At 47.3% G+C, this 25103-nt stretch overlaps 1 protein-coding gene across 5 annotated transcripts in view; it reads left to right on the forward strand.

The window, feature by feature from the left end:
- The window catches only part of CACNA1C (calcium voltage-gated channel subunit alpha1 C), a 346433-nt gene that overhangs the window by 216199 nt on the left and 105131 nt on the right, over positions 1-25103 (forward strand). For all 5 annotated transcript variants that reach the window (XM_066590969.1, XM_066590965.1, XM_066590968.1 and 2 more), the window contains exons 9-11: positions 17256-17428; positions 19311-19401; positions 20065-20091. In XM_066590969.1, the coding sequence (XP_066447066.1) occupies positions 17256-17428; positions 19311-19401; positions 20065-20091 (291 nt within the window). The remainder of the gene's footprint in view (positions 1-17255; positions 17429-19310; positions 19402-20064; positions 20092-25103) is intronic.

Consider the following 25103-nt stretch of genomic DNA (forward strand, 5'->3'; position numbering starts at 1 on the left):
CTATCACGGGCTCTTGTGACTGCATTAAAGTCACCTCCAAAGACAACTTGGCGGCTGGTAAAAAGGTAGGGCTTGATCCTCATAAAGAGACTCTTCCTGTCCTTTTTTGACTGGGGACCGTAGATGTTGACAAGTCTCAATTCTTGTCCCTTCATGAGGACATCTAAGATCAGGCACCTTCCCATTTCTAATTCAGTAACTCGTCGGCATTTAACCGCTGCGGTAAAAAGGACCGCCACTCCGCTATACGGCTCGGCCGCAAGAGACCAGTAGGAAGGGCCTGACCTCCATTCCCTTTCTGCCTTATGTATGGCTGCCAAATCAGACAGCCTGGTCTCCTGCAAAAATAAAATGTCGGCTTCAACGCGGCCGAGAAAATCAAGGGCCGCAAATCTAGCCGTATCAGACTTAATGCTGGCAACGTTAATTGATGCCAGAGTCAGCGGAGTGGGTGCCGCCATCATGAGTGATTAAATTAGACGGCTTTCTTCCTCACACCCGCTTCCTCGGGGTCAGAGGAAAGCCCCTTGCCTCTTTTTTTGGACACAGATGTGTCCATAGCAGGGGATCCCCTGACCCCGTCGTCCTTGTTTCCAGGTTCCAGAGTAGCCTCCACCCCGAAAGGAACTATGCTTCACGAGGTGGAGACTCAGCGCCCCCTGTTGACCCCCCCCTTTGCCCTAGGAACCTTGCCCTCCGCCTCCCCCTCAGAAGAGGAGGAAGAGATGTCTCGGAGGGCTCGGAACCTATTGGAGAGTCCAACTGGAGGCGAGCAGGCTTTTCCTTCCAGTACTTGGCCTGGGGTGGGAGAAGATCTTGAATCCCCCCTTCGCTTCCTCCTCGTGGCACCTAGCTTACGCCGTTTCTCTAGCCACCTCTTGCCTTCCTCATCCACACTTTCACAGTGGGAGGAATCTGCAGAGTTGGTCTCCTCTCTCTGGATCCTCCTGTCCTCTTCATCTAAATCGCTGTCCCTCAAAGCCTCAGCCGCAAGATTTGCTTCTGGAACAGGGGCCACCATCGACCCACCTGCTGAGGGCGCTCCTGTCAGCTCCCTGCTCCGTCTGCGTTTCTCCTGACGCCTCTGCTCCGCAGGCGTCTTTTGCCGGTTCTTCCCTGGCTCCTGAGCTCCTCCACCTCTGCTGGTCCCCTCATACCCGGAGGCCGCATCATGACCCCCATCCGTAGGTGCTGAGACCGCATTGGCAAAGGAGCGCGGACAGCGACTAAATGGGTGACCGAGGTCACCACACAGGTTACACCTAATCTCCGCACAGGAGGCGGCTAGATGACCCAGACCCCCACACAGAGCGCACTTCAAGGTCTTACAAGCAGAGCTGAAGTGTGAGGGGTCGCCGCACCTGTGGCAGAGCTTCGGCTGCCCCTGGTAAAAGGCCAAGATACGATCCCTACCGAGGAAGGCTGCAGAAGGTATGTGTGCCACTGAGTTACCTGAACGCTTCAGCTTGACCATGAACGTCCAGGCCCCGGACCATATGCCGTGCTCATCCTTGTTCTTTTTGGGCATCTCCATCACCTCTCCGTACCTGCTGAGCCACGTCATTATATCAAAACAAGAAAGCGACTCGTTACGAGTCAAAACGGTCACCTTCTTGACTTCGTTCTGGCGAGACACCACCTGGACGGCAAAGTCTCGCCAGCCGGGCTCGCTTTTCATCAGCTCGTAATTCCCCCAGAAGAGTTCTAGACCCTCTGGGCGAACGAAACTGATGTCAAACTCAGACGTGCCGAAGGGATGGATCAGGGCAAAGATGTCAACCACCCTGAAGCCCATCTTCAGTAGAAGCTCCACTACCCTCGCCCTCGGGGGGCATGTATCATTGCCTCTCCAACGAAGACGGACCACATTCCTACGACCTGCGTCCTGCCCGGGTGTTGGTGGGGACCATACGGTCTCCCCCCTTTGCTCTCAGAAGGCTCCCAAGCCGTGTCTCTCTGTCCAAAGAGATAGGTTCACCTCTCTTCCTCCAACTGTGATTGAACTCTCCCCCTTCCGTAGAGCCCCCAGGAGGCGCTGTTGCAATACGCCCTCTCTAGAGCCTGGAGACAAGGAGGATCCCTCCCCTCCAGCGGCGACACTGGCATAACTCCTACCAGCTGTAGTCGCCGCCGGAGGGGCAACTGGAACCTGTGATATGCCCTGACTATGCCCAGAACCTGTGCCTATATTTACAGTAGGTGCCCCTGTGCTGGGAACAGTAGCTGCAGCCCGTGCCTCCGAGTGCGTCGGAGCATCAGACACACAGGGCGCACCAGACATATCCGCACCTTTCATACCAAGACCTTCTGGACCAGACTTGGGGTTAGAAGCAGCTTTTTTATTTTGGCCCTTGGTAGACCTAGGGGGTGGCACTGCTGCCCCATCTTGCGCAGCTGCAACCACCGTAATGACCCCCCCCATGGTCAGCACTCTGTATTCCGGCACTTTTAGTATTTTTATTTTTGTTTTTTTTTTTACTTTTGCCAGCAGCCTCCACATCCCTGGGTGCCTGGGACCTAGACTGGGACCTAGACTGAGGGACAACTGCAGACCGACCTGTCGCACGGGGGACCCCCGATCCCGACCCCGCAGCACCCTCCGCATCACTGGCCTTACTGGCGCTGGCAGTTCCGCCACTGCCAAACTGTTTTGCCACCTTGCCTTGTCCTGTGCTGGCCGCCCTGCTGGCTGTTTCTGTCACTACACTAACTGAAACAGGGACAGAAGACCCGGCCAGTTTAACTCCTTTATCCCTGTTCCCATGTTCAAAACCCACTGCAGAGTCAGAAACCGGGGTTCTCAGGGTGGGGGTGCCCTGATCCGACTTTGCAGCCAAACCAGCGCCCCCCGTCACATACACATACTTCTCCTGCACCAAGTTCTTTTTTTCCATTTTTTCGCCTTGATCTTGACATCCTCCTCCGGTAGATCATCACCACCAAACTGGAGGCCACTCATATTAGGGAGAGATTCCAACAGCCGTATCTGCTGCATTATCAAAGCGCCTCCATCGCTTTTATCTTCCTCCGCATCCGAATCCCCGGAGGTTGCAGGCAGCGCAACCTGCACCGGCCGGAGGCTGCTGGTGGTTGTAGTGCCACTCTGGGTCTGCTCTCCTGAGCAGACAGGCTGCTCCCTCAGGCTATCCTCATAGGCATCCTCGTCAGTGCTGTCACCACCGCTGTCTCCATCGCTGGAGTGATCAGCCTCCTTGTGACCACTGTGTCCTGATGCTATTTTGGAAAATCTATCACTGTTAAGTAATTTTTCCTTAAAGGGACCACTTTGCTCGAGAATCCTGTCCCTCTCTTCCTTGCACCTTTGTATGCAGTTTTTACAGTCCTGTATGGACTTGCTGATTGCATCTCTTTTGCCTTTAGCGGCGGTCTGGTCCTTCAGTGACCTGGCTGACCGCAGCTTCTCCTTCTGCAGGAGGATTTCTCTCCCCGCACGCTCATAGTCTGCCATGCTGGTGGCCAGACGGGAGGCCAGCTCTACCACAGATTCCCCTTTCCGACGATCACTCCACTGTGGCTTACCTCCTTTGCCGAGCATTTGGCTGCGAGTTTGACTGCGGGTCATCATCTCGCTTCCGGCGCTGTCAGATGCGGCTGCACCAACCTGCTGGGCCATGTCACTGCGCCTGCGACCCGGACCCTCTCTCTTTTTTTTTAAATTCGTTTTATTTATTGATAGTATGCAGTTTGTGAGATACACAGTGAAGTAAACTTTACATTACACATGGTGATATAGACAGTAACGGTTGTATATATTGGATTAACATCAACTTAGTTGCTGTGTCTCTCGAACTATCTGTTCGCATATTGTAACAGTAAACTTTTAAATTTATATAAAAGAACAATAAAATAACATCGGACTCTGCTCTTCCTTTTTCCTTTTGGAGTTAGGGGATTCGGGGTTGTAGCTCTTCCAAGCGCTTGTCAGTGGGGAGGGGGGGTATTACGGAATGGAAAAAGGGGGGGGGGGATTAACGTGAGGTAAGTTTAAGTTTTAATCGGTGGTCAGGGTAGAGTGAGAGTCTAGCCAGGCTCCCCATACTTTTTGGAATTTGGTCGGGCATCCTCTTTTTTGATATATGATTTTTTCGTATGAGGTTACTGTGTTTACGGACTGGACCCATTGTGGGACCGAGGGGGGCTCTGTTGCCATCCATTTCATGGCTATTTCTTTACGGGCTAGGAATAGTGTCTTTTCGAGAAACACGCGGGTGTGGTATGGCCACACTTCCTTTTCCAGCAAGCTGAACAGCGCCACCTTGGGGTCTAGTTCCATGGATAGTGGGGGTTGTAGAAGTGAGTTCAGGAGGTTTGTCACCTTTGACCAAAACTCCCTGACAAAGTGACATTCCCAGATCAGGTGCCAAAAGTCCGCTCTTGGTTGGCGGCATCTCTGGCATGAGTCTGAGGTGGTGCTACGCATTTTGTGTAATCGGTTGGGGGTAAGGTAGGCTTGGTGAATAATGTACAGTTGTATTAGCTTATTGTTTACAGCTGGTGACACTGACAGGTGGGATTCAGAGATGTCTTGCCACTCCTCAGGTGTGAGGGACGTGATGGCGAGTTTCCATCTATCGTATGCTGGGAGAGGATTCGGATTTATTTTGGCTGAGAGGAGGTGTGTATATAGGGCTGATATTAGGCCTTTGGGTCCTTGGGATTTGAGGATGCCTATTGTGGGGAACTTAGATATACGGGCCGAGGGGGGGGGGGGGGGGAATTGGGAGTTTAGGGCATGTCTCAGTTGAAAAAACCTGAATAGCTGGAGGTGTGGGGCCTGCAGCTTATCGCGCAGTTGCGTAAATGTGGGGAGTGTTCCATCTATATATATATCATTTAGTGTATGTGCCCCTTGGGCGATCCAGTATTGTGGGTCTGGAACTGACTGTAGTGCGGTGAGGCCAGGGTTATTCCAGAGGGGAAGTTCCGGCAACACCCCCTGGTAGTTCTGCAGTGTCTTTGCTTCTTTCCATACATTAAGAGCCAGTTTGTGAAGTGGGGTTAGTTCAGTGGTTTTGGTGCGCTCCGGGAATTCTAGGAAATTCAGGAGATTGTGACCAGTTACTTGTTTCGCAAGTTGTCTGTCTGCTATAGGTAGTTCTTTTCCTAAAACCCAGGCTCTGATGTTTCGCAATTGTCCTGCTAGGTAATAAAGCCGGAGGTCTGGAAGGGCCATTCCGGCTTGTTCTTTAGGTCTTTGTAGGATCGATAGGCTCAGCTTGGAGCGCGAGGAGTTCCAAATAAATGTTGTGATTAAGGAGTTTAAAGTCCTGAAAAGGCGTTTGGGGACACTCACTGGCATATGTTGAAATATATATAGGGATTTGGGCTGGATGACCATTTTAATTAGATTTATGCGCCCGGCTACGGATAGTGGTAGTTTAGCCCATCGTTTCAGTTTGAGTTTTATGTTTTCTAGAAGTGGGTTTATGTTGTCTGTTATTGCATTGTTGTGGTCGTATGACATGATCATTCCCAGATATTTGAATTTTGAGACTGGTTTTAATCCATATTTCTCGACGTGGGGATCGTTTTTTGGGTTAGCCTCTGTGATAAGGATTGTTGATTTGGCCCAGTTGACATTTAATCCGGAAAAATGGGAGAATCTGTCTATATGTGTCATGGCTTGGGCGAAGGAGGTTGATGGGTTTGATAAGAATAGGATTGTATCGTCTGCGTATAGTCCTAGTTTGCTTTCATGGTCTGCCCATTTGATGCCTGTCACATTGGGGGAGTTTCTCAATCGGATTGCTAATGCCTTGATGGCTATGGCGAACAAGGCCGGGGATAGAGGGCATCCTTGTCGGGTGCCTCTTGTCAGTTGGAATTCCGCCGATGGGATACCATTGACTATGACGTTTGCGCTTGGGGACTTATATATGGTTTTGACCCATTGTTGGAAGTTAGGTCCAAATCCAAAGCGGATCAAGCATGCTTCCAGAAAAGCCCATTCCACCGAGTCAAAGGCTTTTGCCATGTCAAGTGATACCAGGGCCCATGGCATGTTGTGTTGTGTGCCTAGTTGGATGGCTGTCTGGACTCTGCGGATGTTTATGGTTGTGGATTTTCCTGGCATAAAGCCCGTCTGATCGGGGTGTATGATGGAAAGGATCACCTGATTCAGTCTGGTGGCCAGAATTTTAGTTAGGATCTTATAGTCTGCATTTACCAGTGATATCGGTCTATAGGAGCCGCAGTCTGTAGGGTCCTTTCCAGGTTTCAGAATCACTACTATTGAGGCTTTGTAAAATGAGGTTGGGAGTGTTTTGTCTAGTTGCGCTTGGTTTAATACTTCGAGGAGTTGCGGGCCTAGTTGTTCGAGGTATTTGCGATATGTCTCTATTGGGAGACCATCGGGGCCTGGTGATTTGTTAAGGGCCATTTCCTGAATTGTTAGTTGGATCTCTTCCAGAGTGAAGGGCGCCTCTAGGAGGTCGACCTGTTCCTTGGAGAGGGTTGGGAAATTTAGGTCGCTTAGATAATTTAGAATGTCTGTCAACGTGTTATGGGAGGAGGAAGTGTATAGGTTAGCGTAAAATTCTTTAAAGCTATTTGTAATAGATGGGGCGTCGGTGACCTCTGTTCCATGTTGATTTTTGATCTTAAGGATCGTGTTTGTATGGTTTTCTCGTTTTATAAGGTTGGCGAGTAGGTGGCTGGATTGGTTTCCTAGCTCAATGTAGTGTTGTTTGGAGAAGAATAGTTGGCGTTTAGCCTTGACGTGTATTTGTTGTTTATGGAGTCGGGATAGACTAAGCCAGGCTGCTTTATTGGCTTCGGTGGGGGTTGATATGTATGTTCTCTCGGCTTCCAGGGTCTGATTTTCTATCTCTTTATCGGCTTGTGATGTTGATTTTTTAATGTGTGTGATGGCAGATTTGAGGAATCCTCTAATATAGGCCTTGAGGGTGTCCCATTTCAGGGCCGGATGAGTGTTATCTTGATGGGCATCCAAAAATAGGGAGATGTGGAATGGCATCTGGTCATCCGTTCCGATAAGTTTGAGCCAGAATGGGTGTAGTTTCCAGGTGGGCCTTATTTTGATTTGGGGGAATTTTAGGGTTAATAATATGGGGCTGTGGTCTGAGATGCCTCTCGGGCAGTGTGTTATGTTTGAGAGGTATATCGCCAGTTCTGTGGAGCTGAATATATAGTTGATTCTTGTCAGCGCGTTGTGGCCCGGTGAGTGGCAGGTATATTCCCGTTTTTCGGGGTGGTGGTGTCGCCAGAGGTCGACCCATCCGACACTCTCAATTAGTTGTTTCAGGGGGGAGTTTGAGGTAGGGGTGGGGTTAGAGGGTGTGTGAAATTTGTCTTTGATCGGATCCATTATCATATTGAAGTCACCTGGGCAGATTACCTCCGCCATAGGGTAGTGGTGTGCAAACGCAATAGCAGTCTGTAGGAGGTGGAGATTGTTGTGAGGTGGGTTGTATATAGATAGGATGATGTATGGTTTGGAGTCTGTTTCTCCATATATGAATATGAACCTTCCTTCGGGGTCTCTTCGGGGTCTCTGCGGGTGACGATTGGGTTCCAGCGTACCGACTTATGGATTAGTACGGAAACGCCCCTAGAGGAGGAGGTGTGAAAGGAGTGGGAGGCCCACTGGATCCATGGTTTTGAGAGGGTGTCTGCCTTTTCTCGAATGAGATGAGTCTCCTGCAGGCTGATGACGTGTGGACTTAGTTGTCTGATATATGTGAATACTATCCTACATTTGAGTGCTGTGCCGAGCCCTCGGACGTTCCAGCTAAGACATTTTAGAGACATCTTTGTTTGCGTGGGTATAGATTTTAGCCCCCACGGACCCTCTCTCTTCGCAGCTTTACTAGCTGCTCCGGCTTTCCTGGTTGTTGCTGCTGAAACCACGTAAGCCGCCAGCACCGCTGATGGTGTTGTCGCTGCTTCTCAGAACTTCCCCCCTCCGACCGAAGCCGGGGGGGGGGGGGTTGCAGGACTCCATAGAAAAGGAAGCCCAGCTACGTGCTCTGATGCTGGGATCCAAAACAAGCTTCCAGCTGGGACTGCAACCCCACCCTGGTTCTCTGAGGAGCTCCAACAAACCACACCTTACTCCAGAGTTGCACTCACTATTCTGCTGGTGGAGTCACTGTGTACATACATTACTGATCCTGTACTGCTCCTGAGTTACATCCTGTATTATACTCCAAATGTAAATTGCATGAAATTGAAGGACGACCAATAAGTAAATGAAATCTCATTCATTGTTCGATCATTGGCCGAGTTTACACTGAGTGATTATCCCTCAAATTCGAATGATCCGGCGTTTTTCTGAAGGGTAATCGTTCTGTATGAATCAGATTATACAGAACAAGCAGTGCCATGTGCACACAGCTGTGTAGTTCCTGTATGGCCTGTTCTCGGGGGGACGTGGGGTGTAATGAGTGCTGACTGACTTCTGTACAACCAGTAGGCCAGAACTGAGGACTGTGCACCCCCAAGCTTGAGTTTAATGAAGGTCCCAATGTTCCCTGGACATGGTCCGTTGTCAGCAGCCCTCCTTCATGACATACAAGCCATCTCAGGCTGACAGTACTGTCCCTCCATGTCCCCTGCCTTTCTCTGCTAACAATACTGTCCCTCCAGTCCTAGCCCGCAGCCCTAGACAGAAGCGCTTGTGATTTGTGTTGCTGGAAATTACAGGTTCAGTGACGGAGACGTAAGCACTCAAGAGCCAGAGCTGTACTTATTACCACCATAAGCAGCTGCGCCGCGTTGCCTGCCCTTTATCTCGGCGCAGATACAACTGCAGCCTTTTCATCTGGCAAATAATATGCTGAATAAAAATGTTTAAAACTGATAACACTGTAACCCACACGACTCTGCAAAACTTCAGGAACTATACAGGAAGAGCCGGCAGATACTGAGACTCGCCACAAGAGCTTGCACTTGTTTTTTGTGGAAATATGTGAAATATCTGTGTTTAATCTGGTGACATAATAGATACACAAGGCACACAATGCCTCATGCCTAAGTACTTTCATAGTCATACTGGCCCCTCTTCTGCCTACAGAAGATGCAGTGCATGATGGGATATTAAAGGGATTGGCCAGGACTTTTTCAATTTATGACCTATCCCCAGGACAGGTTATTAGTAGTTTATTGGCGGGGGTTCGCTGCTCAGGGTCCCCATTGATCAGCTGATTGCTGATCTGTTGTCAGTGCTGATAACGCTGGAAGCAGATAGCGGTGTCTGTGTTACCGTGGCCCAGGTTGGTATACATACAGCGTTGTCCACATCAGAAACGGGCCTGGCGATCTGCTGATCAGTGAGGATCCCAAGCGGTGGACCCCACCAATCAGCCAATTATGACCTATTGCAAGGAAATGTCATCAATGGTAAAGTCCCGGACAAAATATATACAGCATATATCTAAGGATATCTAAGGGTTGCTTACTGCTCATTGACTTGTATATACTATATACTACTGTGTATCAGCAGCAAGAGCACAAGTGACACACATAGCTGTCACAACTGCTAGAGTCAGCAATAACTCTGATCCCAGCAGTATAAACCCTTTAATACTGAGTGAGTTGGCTCCGTCTGTTCACCTATTGTCCATCAGTGATACGATCACATGCAATAGAAAAATGCTGGAAAAAATAAATTTGCTGTGCAAAAAAATATAAAAAAGACAAAATATCGCCGTAATCGTACCGACCCATGGAGTTAAAGCGAGCCTGGACAAAGATGGCTGCACCCGCATCTCTGACTAACTGACACACATTGTGCATAAGGGCTCACTCATGAGCCCATTTGTGCTAAAACTTCATTGATATACATTGGGCCATAGCATGTCTTATTTTGGTGCATATTACGCACCAAAATAGCCGATAGAAATCAATAGGAACGTGCAAATACACAGTGAATACATATGATACATGCGCAGACACGGAGTACTTACACATGAAATCAATAGGGAATGCTTGTGTCACTTTTTCTTCTTCGTAATTACACAAGAAATAGGCATAGTTCGGTCCTGTGACCAAAATCCAAAAAACGCTGTGTGAGACCTTAGTGTGCATCACTAGTGTAAGACACTAAACCTTGAAGTGATTTCGGTCCATGTGAGCTCCACCAGCCGTGTAGTGTCTTGGACTACCGATATACACCATGCACAATATGCTTCAGATAGTCAGAGAAGCAGGTGCGCCCATCTTTGTTTTCTGCTTTAACGTGTTACTTGAGTCAAGCCATGAACCCTGCAAAATTTGATACATTAAAAAAGGGGCAATTTTTTAATTTATTGTGTAGTGGCCGGGGCTTGTAACTGCAGGCACGGCTCCCATTGATGTCAATGTTTTTGCGGTGCAGACAGCATGCGCTCGCTCAGCTGATCGGTCGGGGGCCCGAGCAAGCAATCCCAGTTGATCAACTATTGATGACGTATCCTGATAATTTTTTATCAATAGTATTTCACTGGATAAACCGTTCAATAAAAATCAGTAAATATAACATATCCTAATCAGGTGATATTGAAAAATACAATTCATGCTGCAAAAAACAAGCACTGATACTCCAAAAATATATATGTACAAAGTTACTGCTATCAGACTGCAACAATGATAAAAGAGAGAATGGGGGCTGCTTAAGGGGTTAAATTCTATTGGTAATTGATGTATAATGTTCGTTTTAAGCTAAGGAGGCAGGAAAACTGCATGATCTCTGGACTATACTGTCCGTAATACTGTGTATTAGAACTTCCAGACATAGGCGTCAGAGGTTGCGTTTGGAGTCTCCATTGCAGATTTCTGTGACTAGCGCTGCAGCGCTTGTAAGCTAAGGGCATATCAGAAGCCCGTCCGACACTATTAAAGTTAACAGAGTTCATTCAGCACCGTTTGGTTCAGTGAAAGGATGGATCCGTTCTTGCACCCAAGGTCAAACAGGAAAACGGAATCTATAAACTCGGAGATGAACGCGCCCTGAACAGAAGTGACACCATATAGGATAACTGCCCGGGATAGTCTGCAAAGTCCTTTATGCAAGAGTAGACATATTAACCCCTTAACGACCAGCCCATAGTGTTTTTACGTCCTCCCGAAGTGGGCTCTATTCTCTGAGGACGTAAAAACATGCTTCCTGCAGAGAATAGTGCCCCTCGGGCTGTGGACGTGACAGCTCCATGCTGTCGGTGTCCGCAGGTAGCTGACAGCATGGAGCTGTCATCCCGGGCTGTTCGGAGCCCCCCCCGGCATTGCGATCGGCGCTATGCAATGGATAGCGCCGATCGCAAAAAAAGTAAATAAAAGTACATAAAAGTTAAAGATTCAGCTGCTCCGATGGATCGGATCCATCGGAGCAGCTGAAATTTCTCACCGAGGTCTGGCACGCTGCTCCCCGCTCTCCTGCCGCTCCGGGGCCCGAAGCCGGTCTTCTGCGCATGCGCGCCAGGCGGCATTACGTCAGCCGCATGCGCAGAAGGCCCGGCGGCGCGGGAGATTTAAAATCTCCTGGCTCCCGGCTCCTGTAGGTAGCCGGGAGGCAGGAGATGTCAGCGGGGACTGCGGTGAGCGGTCCCCGGTACCGCGATCGCCGTTATCCAATGGTTAGCGGCGATCGCGAAAAAGTTAAAAAAAAGTTTTAAAAAAGTCAGTTTCACCTCCCCTCATGGATCGGATCCATGAGGGGAGGTGAAAATACTCACCCCCAGTCCTCAGCGGTGTCCCGATGTCCCGGGACCCGAATCCCCGTCTGCGCATGCGCGCCCGATGATTGACATCGGGCGCGTGCACAGACGGGCTCGAGCCCCGGGGAATTTAAAATCCCTCTGCTTCTGGCTGCCATGTGTAGCTAGGAGCAGAGAGATTATACCGGGGACATGATCACTGTCATCCAATGGATGACAGTGATCATGTAAAGTGAAAAAAAAGTGTAAAAAAGTTAAAAAAAAAAAAAAGTAAAAAAAAGTTTTTAAAAGTTTAAAAAGCGTACGTTTCATCTCCCCTCATGGATCATATCCGTGAGGGAGGATGAAAGTACGTACCTAAGGCCCCCAGATTTATCCGCGGACCTTACCACAGCTTCTGCACACGCGCCCGTCGCCAAAATGGCGGGCGCATGCGCAAAAGCTGTGGATTGCCAGGATAATTTAAATTCTCCCTGCTCCTGGCTACAAAACGTAGCCAAGAGCATGGAGATTTAATGGGGGTCCGCAGTGAGCGGTTCCTGGTCACGTGTTCGCCATTATCCAATAATGGCGATCACGTAAAAGTAAAAAAAAAAATTTGAAGTTTCATCTCCCCTCACTGATGCGATCGGTGAGAGGAGATGAATCTTTTTACCGGAGGCCTGCGTATTTGAATCCCGACGCGATCTTCCTCCGTGGACCTTCCAGGATTCTGCACATGCGATTGCCGGCAAAAAGCCGGACACATGCGCAGGAGTCAGGGAGCCCAGGAAACTTAAAATCTCCTTGCTCCCAGCGACCAACGGTCACAGAGAGCCTGGAGCAGTGATGGGTGGCCTCGTTGAGCGGTCCCCGGTCACGTGATAAAAAGGTAGCGATCTACCTTAGGCCGGTCTCACATGACCGGATAGGAATTACGGATTCCGCATGCGTCTGATCCGCGGTAATACGCAGATCAATCGCATTGGATTACACAATTCCGCTCACATTAGCGGGTCAGAATTGCGTAATCCACTCGCAGAAAAGAGAACGCAGCAGGTTCTATTTTACTGCGGATATCGGCAACATAGAGCCCATTGTGCTCCGTGGTCGCGGATATACCCGCAGTCCATACGCAACTACATTGTATACGGGCTGCGGGTACCCGCGTCATCGCTAAGCGATGGTGCGGGAAATACAAACAAAGGTGTACTGTGCATGACCGCCTGTGTGAGTAGGCAGTTATGCGCAGTACATTACGCAGCCGTACGCAGGGTCACAGCTGGGCTCACAGATGGGATCCGCTGTGGGCCTCCGCAAGCGGATTCCGCCTGCACCCGCGTGAGCCCGGCGTTATTCAGACCGCTACCTGTGATACGTATTTTACAAGAAGCCCCGGGAACGCTCGCCTTCCTGCAGTTCCAGGAGCACCTTGTTGAGCGCCTTCTGTGTGAGACCGCCGCACCTCATCAAGCTTACGGAGACTCACGGAACGCCACTTTTTACACCCCATACCCGCCACTGAGGTCATGAAATACCCCCAAAAAGCATGAGAGGAGGGGGGGGGGGGATACCCGGTTTTATTGCCCCATGGGCCCATTCCAACCAGCCTCCGTAAATACCCCTGTCTTCGGAAATACTACACAGTTCACATTTTTACTTTTATCTAAGATTTGCGAACGCCAAAAAGGGCGTGGAGGGGGAGGGGGGGAATTTTTAGGGAGTCAATCTTTATTCTGTACAAATAAGCAATGGGGCCTGGAATTTATTCAGTTGTGCCCTAAAATCCAACAGGTGTTCCGTCCTTTATAGGCCTTGCCATGCGTCCTGTAAGTAGATTAGGGCCACAATGGGTATGTTTCTGAACTCGGGACAAACGGGGGTATCCATTTTGGGGTGAACGTCTTCATTCCTATGTGCACTGTACAAAAAAACCGTTTTTAAATTGAAAAAATTGCCAAAAAAATTGAAAATCGTAACTTTTTCCTTCTGCTTTGCTTAGATTCATTCAAATACTGTGGGGTCAAAATACGCAGTACACCCCTAGATGAATTCGTTAAGGGGTCTAGTTTTCAAAATGGGGTCATTTGAGGGGGTTCTTTATAGTTTTGGCCGCTCAATGGCTCTATAAGTGGGCAATGGGGCCTGAAATTTATTCAGTGGTACCCTGAAATCCAACGGGTATTCCTTTCATTGTAGGCCTAGCCATGGGTCCTGTAAGTCTATTAGGGCCACAATGGGTATGTTTCTGAACACGGGACAAACAGGGGTATCCATTTTGGGGTGAAAGCCTTCATTTATATGTGTGCTGTACAAAAAAACCTGTTTTTAAATTGACACAATAGCCCAAAAAATGAAAATCCTATTTTTTTCCTTTTGCTTTGCTTGAATTTATTCAAAAACTGTGGGGTCAAAATATGCAGTACATCCCTAGATAAATTCGTTAAGGGGTCTAGTTTTCAAAATGGGGTCATTTGTGGGGGTTCTATATGGTTTTGGGCGCTCAAGAACTCTACAAGTGGGCAATGGGGCCTAAAAGGACTTCAAGCAAAATCTATGTTCTGAAAGCCACCGATTACTCCTTTTATTTTGGGCCCCGTTGTGCATGCGGACATAAGATTAGGGCCACAATGGGTATATTTCTGAAAACAGCACAAACAGGGGTATCCATTTTGGGGTGTAAGTCTTCCTTCATATGTGTGCTGTACAAAAAAAGCTGTTTTTAAAATGACAGAATTGCCAAAAAAACAAAAATCCAAATTTTTTCCTTTTGCTTTGCTTGAATTTATTCAAAAACTGTGGGGTCAAAATGCGCAGTACACCCCTAGATAAATTCGTTAAGGAGTCTAGTTTTCAAAATGGGGTCATTTGTGGGGGTTCTCTATGGTTTTGGGTGCTCAAGAACTCTACAAGTGGGCAATGGGGCCTAAAAGGACTTCAAGCAAAATTTGTGTTCCGAAAGCCACCGGTCGCTCCTTTCATTTTGGGCTCCGTTGTGTATCCAGACATAAGATTAGGGCCACAATGGGTATGTCTCTGAACACGGGACAAACAGGGGTATCCATTTTTGGGTGCAAGTCTTCCTTCATATGTGTGCTGTACAAAAAAAGCTGTTTTTAAAATGACAGAATTGCCGAAAAAACGAAAATCACAATTTTTTCCTTTTGCTTGGTTTGAATTCATTCAAAAACTGTGGGGTCAAAATATGCAGTACACCCCTAGATAAATTCCTTAAGGGGTCTAGTTTTCAAAATGGGGTCATTTGTGGGGGTTTTCTATGGTTTTGGGCGCTCAAGAACTCTACATGTGTGCTATGGGGCCTAAAAGGACTTCAAGCAAAATTTCTGTTTTGAAAGACACTGACTACTCCTTTCATTTTGGGCCCCGTTGTGGACTCAGATATAACAATAGGGCCACAATGGGTATATTTCTGAACACGGGAGAAATAGGGGTATCCATTTTGGGGTGTAAATCCTGATTTTCATGTAAACTATAGGAAAAAAATATGTCTTTAAAATGACAGATTTGCAAAAATATGAAATTTTACTTTTTCTCCTCTAAATTGAATTAATTCCTGAAAAAAAACTGTGGGGTCAAAATACTCATGACACCCCTCAGTGAATACATTAAGGGGTGTAGTTTTTAAAATGAGGTCATTTGGGGGGGTATCTATTATTCTGACACTCATGAGCCTTTCCAATCTCGGCTTGGTATAGGAAAACAAAGTGTTCCTCAAAATGCTAAAAAGTAATGTTAAATTTGTACGTCTCCTAAATAGTAAAAAAAAAACGAAAGTTTTTCCAATGTGCGCCCAAAATAAAGTAAACGGGTGGAAATATAAATCTTAGCAAAAATTTCTATATTATGTTTGCACATATTTAAGATATTGCAGTTGGAAATGTGAAAAAATGACGATTTTTTCAAAATTTTCCCAATTTTGGCGCTTTTAATAAATAAACACAATTTCTATCGGTCTATTTTTTTCGCCTAAATGAAGCACAACATGTGGCGAAAAAACAATGTCAGAATCGCTTGGATATGCAAAACCTTTCTGGTGTTTTTCCATGTTAAAGTGACACATGTCAGATTTGCAAAATTTGGCCTGGTCATTAAGGCGCAAACAGGCTTGGTCACTAAGGGGTTAAACAAGATGTGTCTGGCACCACCCTGTGGACACAGCTGGTACTGGGGGTTTGACTAAATATTTTTGAAGACCACCTTGAGGTCGTGGGATCCTGCACTTAGTAAAAGTGAGTCAAATCTGTCAGTAAACCTGAAGCAAAGCTTAGTGAACTCCCACAATATGGACCTCACTGAATTATAGAAACACGGTGGCTACCGTCTGCCTGATCGCGGCCTTGGAGTCTCAGCCTTCTCAGCCCCCCCCCCCCCCCCCCCGGTAGCTGTTAATGAGCACATTTTGCCTTTTACACATCTTAGGCCTCCTTCACACGGGCGACAAAGTCGCGCGATTTTGTAGCATTGCTACAATGCTACAAATCGCATGTATGTGAAGCCCATGGTTTCCTATGGGTTCCTTCACACATGATATTTTTTGTAGCATGCTATAAAATGACACACAAACCTCGCAGGTCCAGCGATATGCCCGCGACACGTGAGGTTTTGTAGCCGATGTTTCCCTATGGAGCCTTCCTCTCTGTTGCTTCGCATCGCACGAAAACGCAGTTTGCATGCGATACGATGCAACTTTGACAGTAGCAAATGCTACTGTCAAAGCTATAATCTAAACCCTATCTGCAGGGTAAAAAAAAGCACACACATACATCACCTTAGACGAGCTGTCAGTCTGGCCGCAGCTTCTCCCCGGCTCCCGTCACTGATCTTCTTTTTCTCTTTTGGCCGGGGATTCAAAAATCCCCGCCTCCTGGAAGCGCTGGCTGTGATTGCCTGACACTTAGCCAATCACAGCAAGTGCTCGATGAATGGCAGTAATTGAACCAATCACAGCCATTCTTCGAGCACTGGCTGTGATTGGCTAAGTGTCAGCCAATCACAGCCAGCGCTTCAAGCAGCTGAGGAGTTTTCAATCCCCGGCCAGAAGATGAAGATGATGATCAGTGCCGAGACCTGGGGAGAAGCTGCGGCGGCACCCCGAACAGCACGGAAGAGGTGATGTATACTTTTTTTTCTCTCCTTTAGTTACAGCTTATTTGTGGGGTAGGGCTTATATTTCAAGCCCCCCGAAAATCTTCGCACGTGACGCTACAAAGTCACGCGATTTTGTAGCGTCACATGCGACTTTGTAGCTCTACAAAATCGCGGTATTGCTGCGAGAAAATCGCAGCGATATCACACGGTGCAGCGATGCGATGTCGCTGCGATTTTTCTCGCAACGATGCAGTGTCGCCCGTGTGAAGGAGGATGAATCCATCCCAACTGAAGACTTAGCTGGTAATGAGATAGATGAGACTGTGCCACCATAAATATTGTGCATTCTTTATGTTTATGTGCGCTGTTGGTGTGGGGGCTCAGGATGGACCAAATAATGGAGAGGGTGCACATTATTTGTACCTTCGTGTGCTGCTTGCATGTCTTTTTAGCCTTACATTTAAGTAACTAGTCACTAATCCGCTGTCTCACCAGGGAGTTTTCGAAGGAGAGGGAGAAGGCAAAGGCTCGTGGCGACTTTCAGAAACTGAGGGAGAAACAGCAACTTGAAGAAGACTTGAAGGGTTACTTGGACTGGATCACACAGGCGGAAGACATAGACCCTGAGAACGAAGATGAAGATATCGATGAGGAAAAACCCCGAAACAGTCAGTGCTTATTATGGGAGTTATTACTGTAACATTGTGTCTTATGCTCAAGTCACATCCAAAGCTGCATTCTAATTCACGCAAAGCTCCTGTCCTTTCCTCTTTGTTCAGTGTTTGCAGTGTGGGAAATATATTGACACTAGTAAATAACAGCATTCAGGTGTGAATCTCCCATAAGGCACTGCACCACAGAGCAGCTGTTTGTGATCTCAGGACTAATGATCCCAAACAGCAAAATTTGCAACATCTTGAAATTTGTACTGATTCTGCAGTCACATCCAGAGCTGCATCTACATTTAGCTGAGCTGCTATCCTGAACTGGCAGGAGGTGATCTGAGAAAGTGAACTCACAAAGCTTGCATACCTTAATCCTAAAATCAGCTCTGGATGTGGCTAGAGTACAATTAAGATCTGATAAGTACAAGGAAAGGAAAGCAAAGGGCTTAACATCTTATATTCAGTGAAGCTGCAAGCTGCCATCTGGACCACCATGGAGGGATGTCAGAGTCCCCTCCCCCCAACCTGCTCTTAAAGGGGTATTCCAATCTCTGACATCTACGGTAGCTCCGTAGAATATGGTATAAATGTCTGATAGATGCAGATCCCATCTCTACTAGCCGCACCAGTGGAACAGTGGTCCCATGCCACATCCCGGCCCCACGCTGAGGGCAGAATACCCCATTAATAGCATTGTATAAAGCAGTTGCTAGTAGTGCAATTCCTTTCCATTCTATCTGGAATATTTGCACCCTCGAGGTAACCCAGGACGCTTCGTAAGGTCTCCTTCTACCATGACACCTTCCATCCGGCTCTGTGATTTACGAGCTGACCTTCCCTTCCAATGACACCGAGCGGACAGCCGACTTCTGTGTGATCTAAAGATATCCCTGCGGTAATGAGCAGAGACATTGGTCCAGGCGAGGGGGCGACGCTGCCTGTGATTTGTTTCTGGCCTCTTTTCTCATCCTTTATTGGCATCCAGTCAAGCATAAAATAATTCTCCGCTAAATTTAACAAGATTATCTGGAAAATCGAGGCCTGGAAGGCACGGGCGCAGCTCAGTGCCAGGAGAGTACACCCATTTTCACAGCCCTTTTATATTGTACGGCGGCACCCGGGAACATTTGGGGTTCAGTGTACTTAATGTCCAGAGTCAGACTCAATAATCAGTTGTGTCTATCTTGTCCTTAAAGGAAAAGTGTCAGCTAAGACTTGATTAGAACATGTAGTTAAGCTTTATGTGGTGACAATGTAGTCCCCTGTAATAACCGTTTTGAACTATGAGACATCGAGGTGGCGCCGCCAGCTGTAGACTAGCAAGGCTCTGACTCAGGAAAGCCGTGTCAAGTTGCAGCTCCCGCTATAAATTCAGATACATGAAAGGCTGCTGGTGCAAAACCATCCATGTTTGTAATGCTGGGCCACGAAACTCTTGGCCTGACGAGGCGGACGGGGTTCTAGAGAGAAAAACGGACAGATTTTACATGCACAACTTGCCAATTGTTTGCTGCAGATTCTTGCAGTGGATTTCAGCCGCAGTTGCCGACAAATGTGGCACTTTTTGGTGCCGTTTCCAGCGTCTTCCAGTATCGGCTAATAGAAGGGGGCTGTGACATGTTTGCCCCTTCAATGTAACCTGCTGCTGCTCACACATTCCGTAGTGTTGTACACAGGAGCCATTGGTGCTTCTCCCCTCTCATAGCATGTAGCTGCAGCTGCATCCCCCCTCTCCCAGAATATTCCGTTTTACCCCAGACACATCTCTCAGGGGCTGAGGAGGTCTCTGACTTTCTACCAAGGAAAGGAGGGTTATATAAACTGACACTGACTTGCGTTCTCCTGAATTTCCGTAGCTTTGTGCCTTTTCTGTCCTGTTTTTCAGTGAGCATGCCCACAAGTGAGACCGAGTCTGTAAATACCGACAACGTCGGCAGCACAGATGTAGACGAGGAGAGCTGCGGAGTCCGGCTGGCGTGAGTATCCTGACTCAGTATACAAGTATCTATGACTAGAATCCCCTAAAGTCCCGTCGTGAGGCCGGGGTCCCTCCAGCGGAGACAGAACTACCTGCATCAGCAAATAAAGCAAATAAATCCCAGCAAATAAAGCCAGATCGGTGTATACTGAAAGTGTCTACAATTCTAACCTACTCTTTATGTTCCAGTTCCTTTATATTTTCAAGATCCATGCTTGCTGTCTGTGAATGGGAACCTTCAATCTGTGGGACCAGGATAGATTTTCATCCTCTGCAAGTAAACACTTTACAAGGTCCCATTCATGGACAGCAAACAGAGGTGCTGGAGTATATTAACAGTCCACAGTCAAATTGTGATTTTGCAGCAAGCAATTTTTCTGAAAGAGTGACATTCTGCAAATCAGTTTTTATTATAGAATTGACCTTCTTTATTTGCTGAAAGCAGAATGTTGCACTAATGAAGATCTCTACAGACATACGTGTAGTGGGACTGCGAGGCATGCTGGGTGTTGTAGTTCATGTAATGGATGTGGGAAAGAAAGTGAATTCTTTCCTTCCTTACAGTCATCATCTCATGTTGCAGGGAGGAGGAGGGGAGCGCTCGCAGCCCCTTGAGTGAATAATGGCATTTCTGACTCATTTCTATTTCTCTGTCTTTCAGGCACAGGATTTCCAAGTCTAAATTTAGGTAAGAATCCGACTTCAGAGCTACGCTGAGTCATCAGGTGACAGGCGGCTGCTCCATATAACCCGGCTGCACCAGGACACAGCTACAGAGACTGCTGCACCCTGCTGTCTCCTCGTGGGCAGGGCTTAGACTAAAGTGGGTGTGGTTAGGTAGGACAAGTCTGAATGTAGCCTATTGTTACCAAGCTTCACAATCTTGTATTTCAGGACCATAGAGAAGGCAAAAAGGGCAATCTGGTCCAGGGCTTAAAGCCCCGCCAATTGTAAAATTGTAGTAAAATTACGGCAGCGCTTTAAGTTTCCTGCCCTCTGCAATCAATCAGAGGCAGGACGAGTTGTTAGCTGTTAGTAACAGTTGATAACCTGGAGGAGAAGGCAGGAGGGGTTTTTAACCCTTTCTGCCTTTTCCTTTCCTGAGTACAGCACTCAATGAGCACTGTGTACTCAAAAGTGAAAGTAAAAGTGTAACTTTCACTACATGAGCCCGTAGTGACCTCATGTGACCGCCGGGATGCCCTGCTATTGCAGAGCTGCAGGGTCGTACTAGACCCTGGCCAGCTCTGCCAGTGACTAGTATCACTATAGGGGTTGTTTTCCCCTGTAACTGGGGCTCCTATGGATGTCCCAGCTACAGTGGGAAAGTGTCAAATAAAAACAAAAACAAGTGAATGCCCCCAGAGGTCTTACTTGACGTCATGGGGGACATAGATAGTAAAAAACATAATTACATGCATCAGTAAAACAAAATTCCAGAATAAAACAACAATATATATATAAGAAAGAAAATAACCCAAAACCAATGCCAACCAAAACCGTTGTTATAAGCACCCTGTAAGCCAAAACCATACATATTATATATCAAAACGTCCAAAATAATTAGAGGAACCATACTTTATTTTAGTATAAATTTACTAATTAAAAAAAAATAACTAGAACTGTTAAAAAAATAATTTTTTTTTTAGCTTTTTACCCCCAATAAAACTAAAAAGCGTGAAAAAGATATTTTAAAAATTATCCTATTTGTCCCGAAAAAAAAAAAATGCAGCAAAAATAATTTAGATAGCTAAAGGAAAAAAAATAGGGTGGTAAAAGTACCACATGGGTAAAATCCCTAAAAATTGTCTGGTCCTTAAAGGGGTTGTCTCGTGAAATCAAGTGGGGTTCAGCACTTCTGTATGGCCATATTAATGCACTTTGTAATATACATCGTGCATTAATTATGAGCCATACAGAAGTTATTCACTTACCTGCTCCATTGCTAGCGTCCCCGTCGCCATGGATCCGTCTAAATTCGCTGTCTTCTGGCGTTTTTAGACGCGCTTGCGCAGTCCGGTCTTCTCCCTGGTGAATGGGGCCGCTCGTGCCGGAGAGCTGGTCCTCGTAGCTCCGCCCCGTCACGTGTGCCGGTTCCAGGCAATCAGGAGGCTGGAATCGGCAATGGACCGCACAGAGCCCACGGTGCACCATGGGAGAAGACCCGCGGTGCATCGTGGGTGAAGATCCCGGCGGCCATCTTGGTAAAGGAAGAAAGAAGTCGCCTCAGCGCGGGGATTCGGTTAAGTAATAAACTTTTTTTTTTTTTTAGCCCATCCCTTGGGTTTGTCTTGCGCCGAACGGGGGGCCTATTGAATAAAAAAAAAAAAAAGTTTCGGCGTGAGACAACCCCTTTAAGGTACAAAACAGCCTGGTCCTTAAGGGGTTAAAGAGTATTTCCTCCTTGGGAAGGAATCACATGAAACTGAATTACTGCAGATTCTAACTGTGGATTTTAGCAGGCCAAATTTAGAGCTGATTACATCACCAGCAAGCAGACGAGTTACAAAATCTCATCCACCTTCTGTGGAAATTGACATGAAGTGTGGATTTTTAACTCTGCAGTATGTCATTTTCTGTTGCATAATGTTAGCAAAGTAGCTATGGATTTTCCCCACTGACTTCAGAAGGGAAGTTAAAATCCTTGAGCAGTGAGACATCATCACAGATTTTGAAGAATGAATGAATTGTTTTTTTTTTCTCTGTTTTAACTTAATTTAACCTCTTCGGAGATCTGTAGAAAGAGGCAAATCTGCTCCAAAATCCACTGATCTGCTTTGCAAATTTGCTGCAGAAGTAATTGCGATCAGATCTCCTTCCTTGTTTTTTTTTTGTCACCCTGGAAAAATGAATGACACAAAAATACAGAGAAGTAAAAAAAAAAAACACAACACATTAACACATGCAGATTCCACAAGGATATACACATGTATTACAAATGGTCCATTTTTTACAGTTGGACATGCTCGTCTGAATAAGCATATTTCTCCTATGTGTGCTGTTCAAGTGTATTTTTGCACAGACCGAAGTTCTGTGTAAGGCCGTATTCAGACTGCCGTATGCAAGTTGCATCAGAGAGACTCAGACATTGGACAAATGCTGCACATTGCGTGTGCCATGATAGTGGATGAGTATAGGACAGTGGTGGCGAACCTATGGCCCGTACCAGAGGCAGCACACAGAGCCATCCCTGCTGGCATGCGCTGCCGATGGCTGCTCACCATGGTAGTGATTACCGACTGCAGCTCCATGGCCGGTAATCACGCAGCTCCGCTGCTAGCAGTGCTGATCGCGGCGCACACTCTGACATTAGTGTGCAGCCAGGATCCTCTTCCCCTGAGTCCTCTCCTCCTTAGTTCCGCAGGAGAGGACAATGGAAGAAAAGTTCCAGACTCTCACACTGACGTCAGTGTGCTCCCGGGATCAGCGCAGAGAAGAGGAGGAGCGGCGCTTACTACAAGGAAGAGGTAAGTATATGGGTTGGGGGGACTAATACTACTGGGGCTACTGAAGGGATCAACATTACTACTGGGGCTACTGTGGGAAATAATATATTTACAGGGGCTACTGTGGGGTTAATATTACTACTGAGGGGGTTATTATTATTACTGCTGCTACTGTGGGTTTATCATTGCTACTGAGGCTGTTATTATTACTGAGGGCCACTGTGGAGGTCAATATTGTTACTGAGGCCTTTGTGGGGGTCACTGTTACTACTGAGGCCACTGTGGGGGTCACTGTTACCACTGAGGCCACTGTGGGGGGACACTATTACTACTGAGGCCACTGTGTGGGACACTATTACTACTGGGACTGATATAGGGGACACTATTACTACAGAGGCCACTGTGTGGACATTATTACTACAGGGGCCACTGTGGGGGACACTATTACTACTGAGACTGATATAGGGCACACTTTTACTACTTAGGCCACAGTGGGGGTCACTATTACTACTGAGGTCACTATTGGGGAAACTATTACTACTGGGACTGATAAAGGGGACACTATTACTACAGAGGCCACTGTGGGGGACACTATTACTATTGAGGCCACTGTGGGGGTCACTATTACTACTGAGGCCACTGTGGGGGTCACTATTACTACTGAGGTCACTATGGCAGACTCTATTACTACTGGGACTGATAAAGGGGACACTATTACTACAGAGGCCACTGTGGGGGACACTATTACTATTGAGGCCACTGTGGGGGTCACTATTACTACTGAGGCCACTGTGGGGGTCACTATTACTACTGAGGTCAATATGGAGGACACTATTACTACTGGGACTGATAAAGGGAACACTATTACCACGTAGGGCACTGTGGTGGACACTATTACTACTGAGGCAACTGTGAGGGTTGCTGTTACTACTGAGGCCACTGTGGGAGACCCTATTACTACTGGGACTGATGTAGAGGACACTATTACTATTGAGGCCACTGTGTGTGACACTATTACTACTGAGACCACTGTGGGGAACACTTACTACTGAGTCCACTGTGGGGGACAGTATTACTACTGGAACTGATATAGGGGACACTATTACTACAGAGGCCACTGTGGGGGACACTATTACTACAGGGGCCACTGTGGGGGACACTTATTACTCCTGGGACTGATTTAGAGGACCCTATTCTTACTGAAGCCACATTGAGAGACTCTATTACTACTGAGGCCACTGTGGGGGTCACTATTACTACTGAGGTCACTGGGGTGGACACTATTACTACTGGAATTGATAAAGGGAACACTATTACCACGGACGTCACTGTGATTGACACTATTACTACGGAGGCAGCTGTGAGGGTTATTGTTACTACTGAGGCCACTGTGGGGGACACTATTACTACTGGGACTGATATAGGGGACACAGTGGCCTCCATAGTAGTAAGGGACAGTATTACTACGGAAGCCACTGTCGGGGACACTATTACTACTGGGACTGCTATAGGGGACACTATTACTATGGAGGCCAGTGTGGGGGACACTATTACTACTGGGACTGATATAGGGGACACTATTATGACGGAGGCCACTGTGGGGGGCACTATTACTACTGAGGCAGCTGTGTGGGACACTATTACTACTGAGACTGATATAGGGGACACTAATACTACATGGCCACTGTGGGGACACTATTATTACAGGGGCCACTGTGGGGGACACTATTACTACTGGGACTGATAAAGGGGACACTATTACTACAGAGGCCACTGTGGAGACACTATTTCTACTGAGGCCCCTGTGGGGGACACTATTACTACTGAGGCCACTGTGGGGGTCACTATTACTACTGAGGCTACTTTGGGGGTCACTATTACTACTGAGGTCAATATGGAGGACACTATTATTACTGGGACTGATAAAGGAAACACTATTACCACGGAGGCCACTGTGCTGGACACTATTACTACTGAGGCAACTGTGAGGGTTACTGTTACTACTGAGGCCACTGTGGGAGACCCTATTACTACTGGGACTGATATAGGGGACACTGTTATGATGGAGGCCACTGTGGGGGGCACTATTACTACTGAGGCAGCTGTGTGGGACACTATTACTACTGAGACTGATATAGGGGACACGTTTACTACTGAGGCCACTGTGGGGGGCACTATTACTCTTGAGGCCACTGTGTGAGACACTATTACTACTGAGACTGATATGGGGGACACTATTACTACATGGCCACTG

Source organism: Eleutherodactylus coqui, chromosome 2 (assembly GCF_035609145.1).
Source record: "Eleutherodactylus coqui strain aEleCoq1 chromosome 2, aEleCoq1.hap1, whole genome shotgun sequence".
In the NCBI taxonomy this organism is placed as follows: Eukaryota; Metazoa; Chordata; class Amphibia; order Anura; family Eleutherodactylidae; genus Eleutherodactylus; species Eleutherodactylus coqui.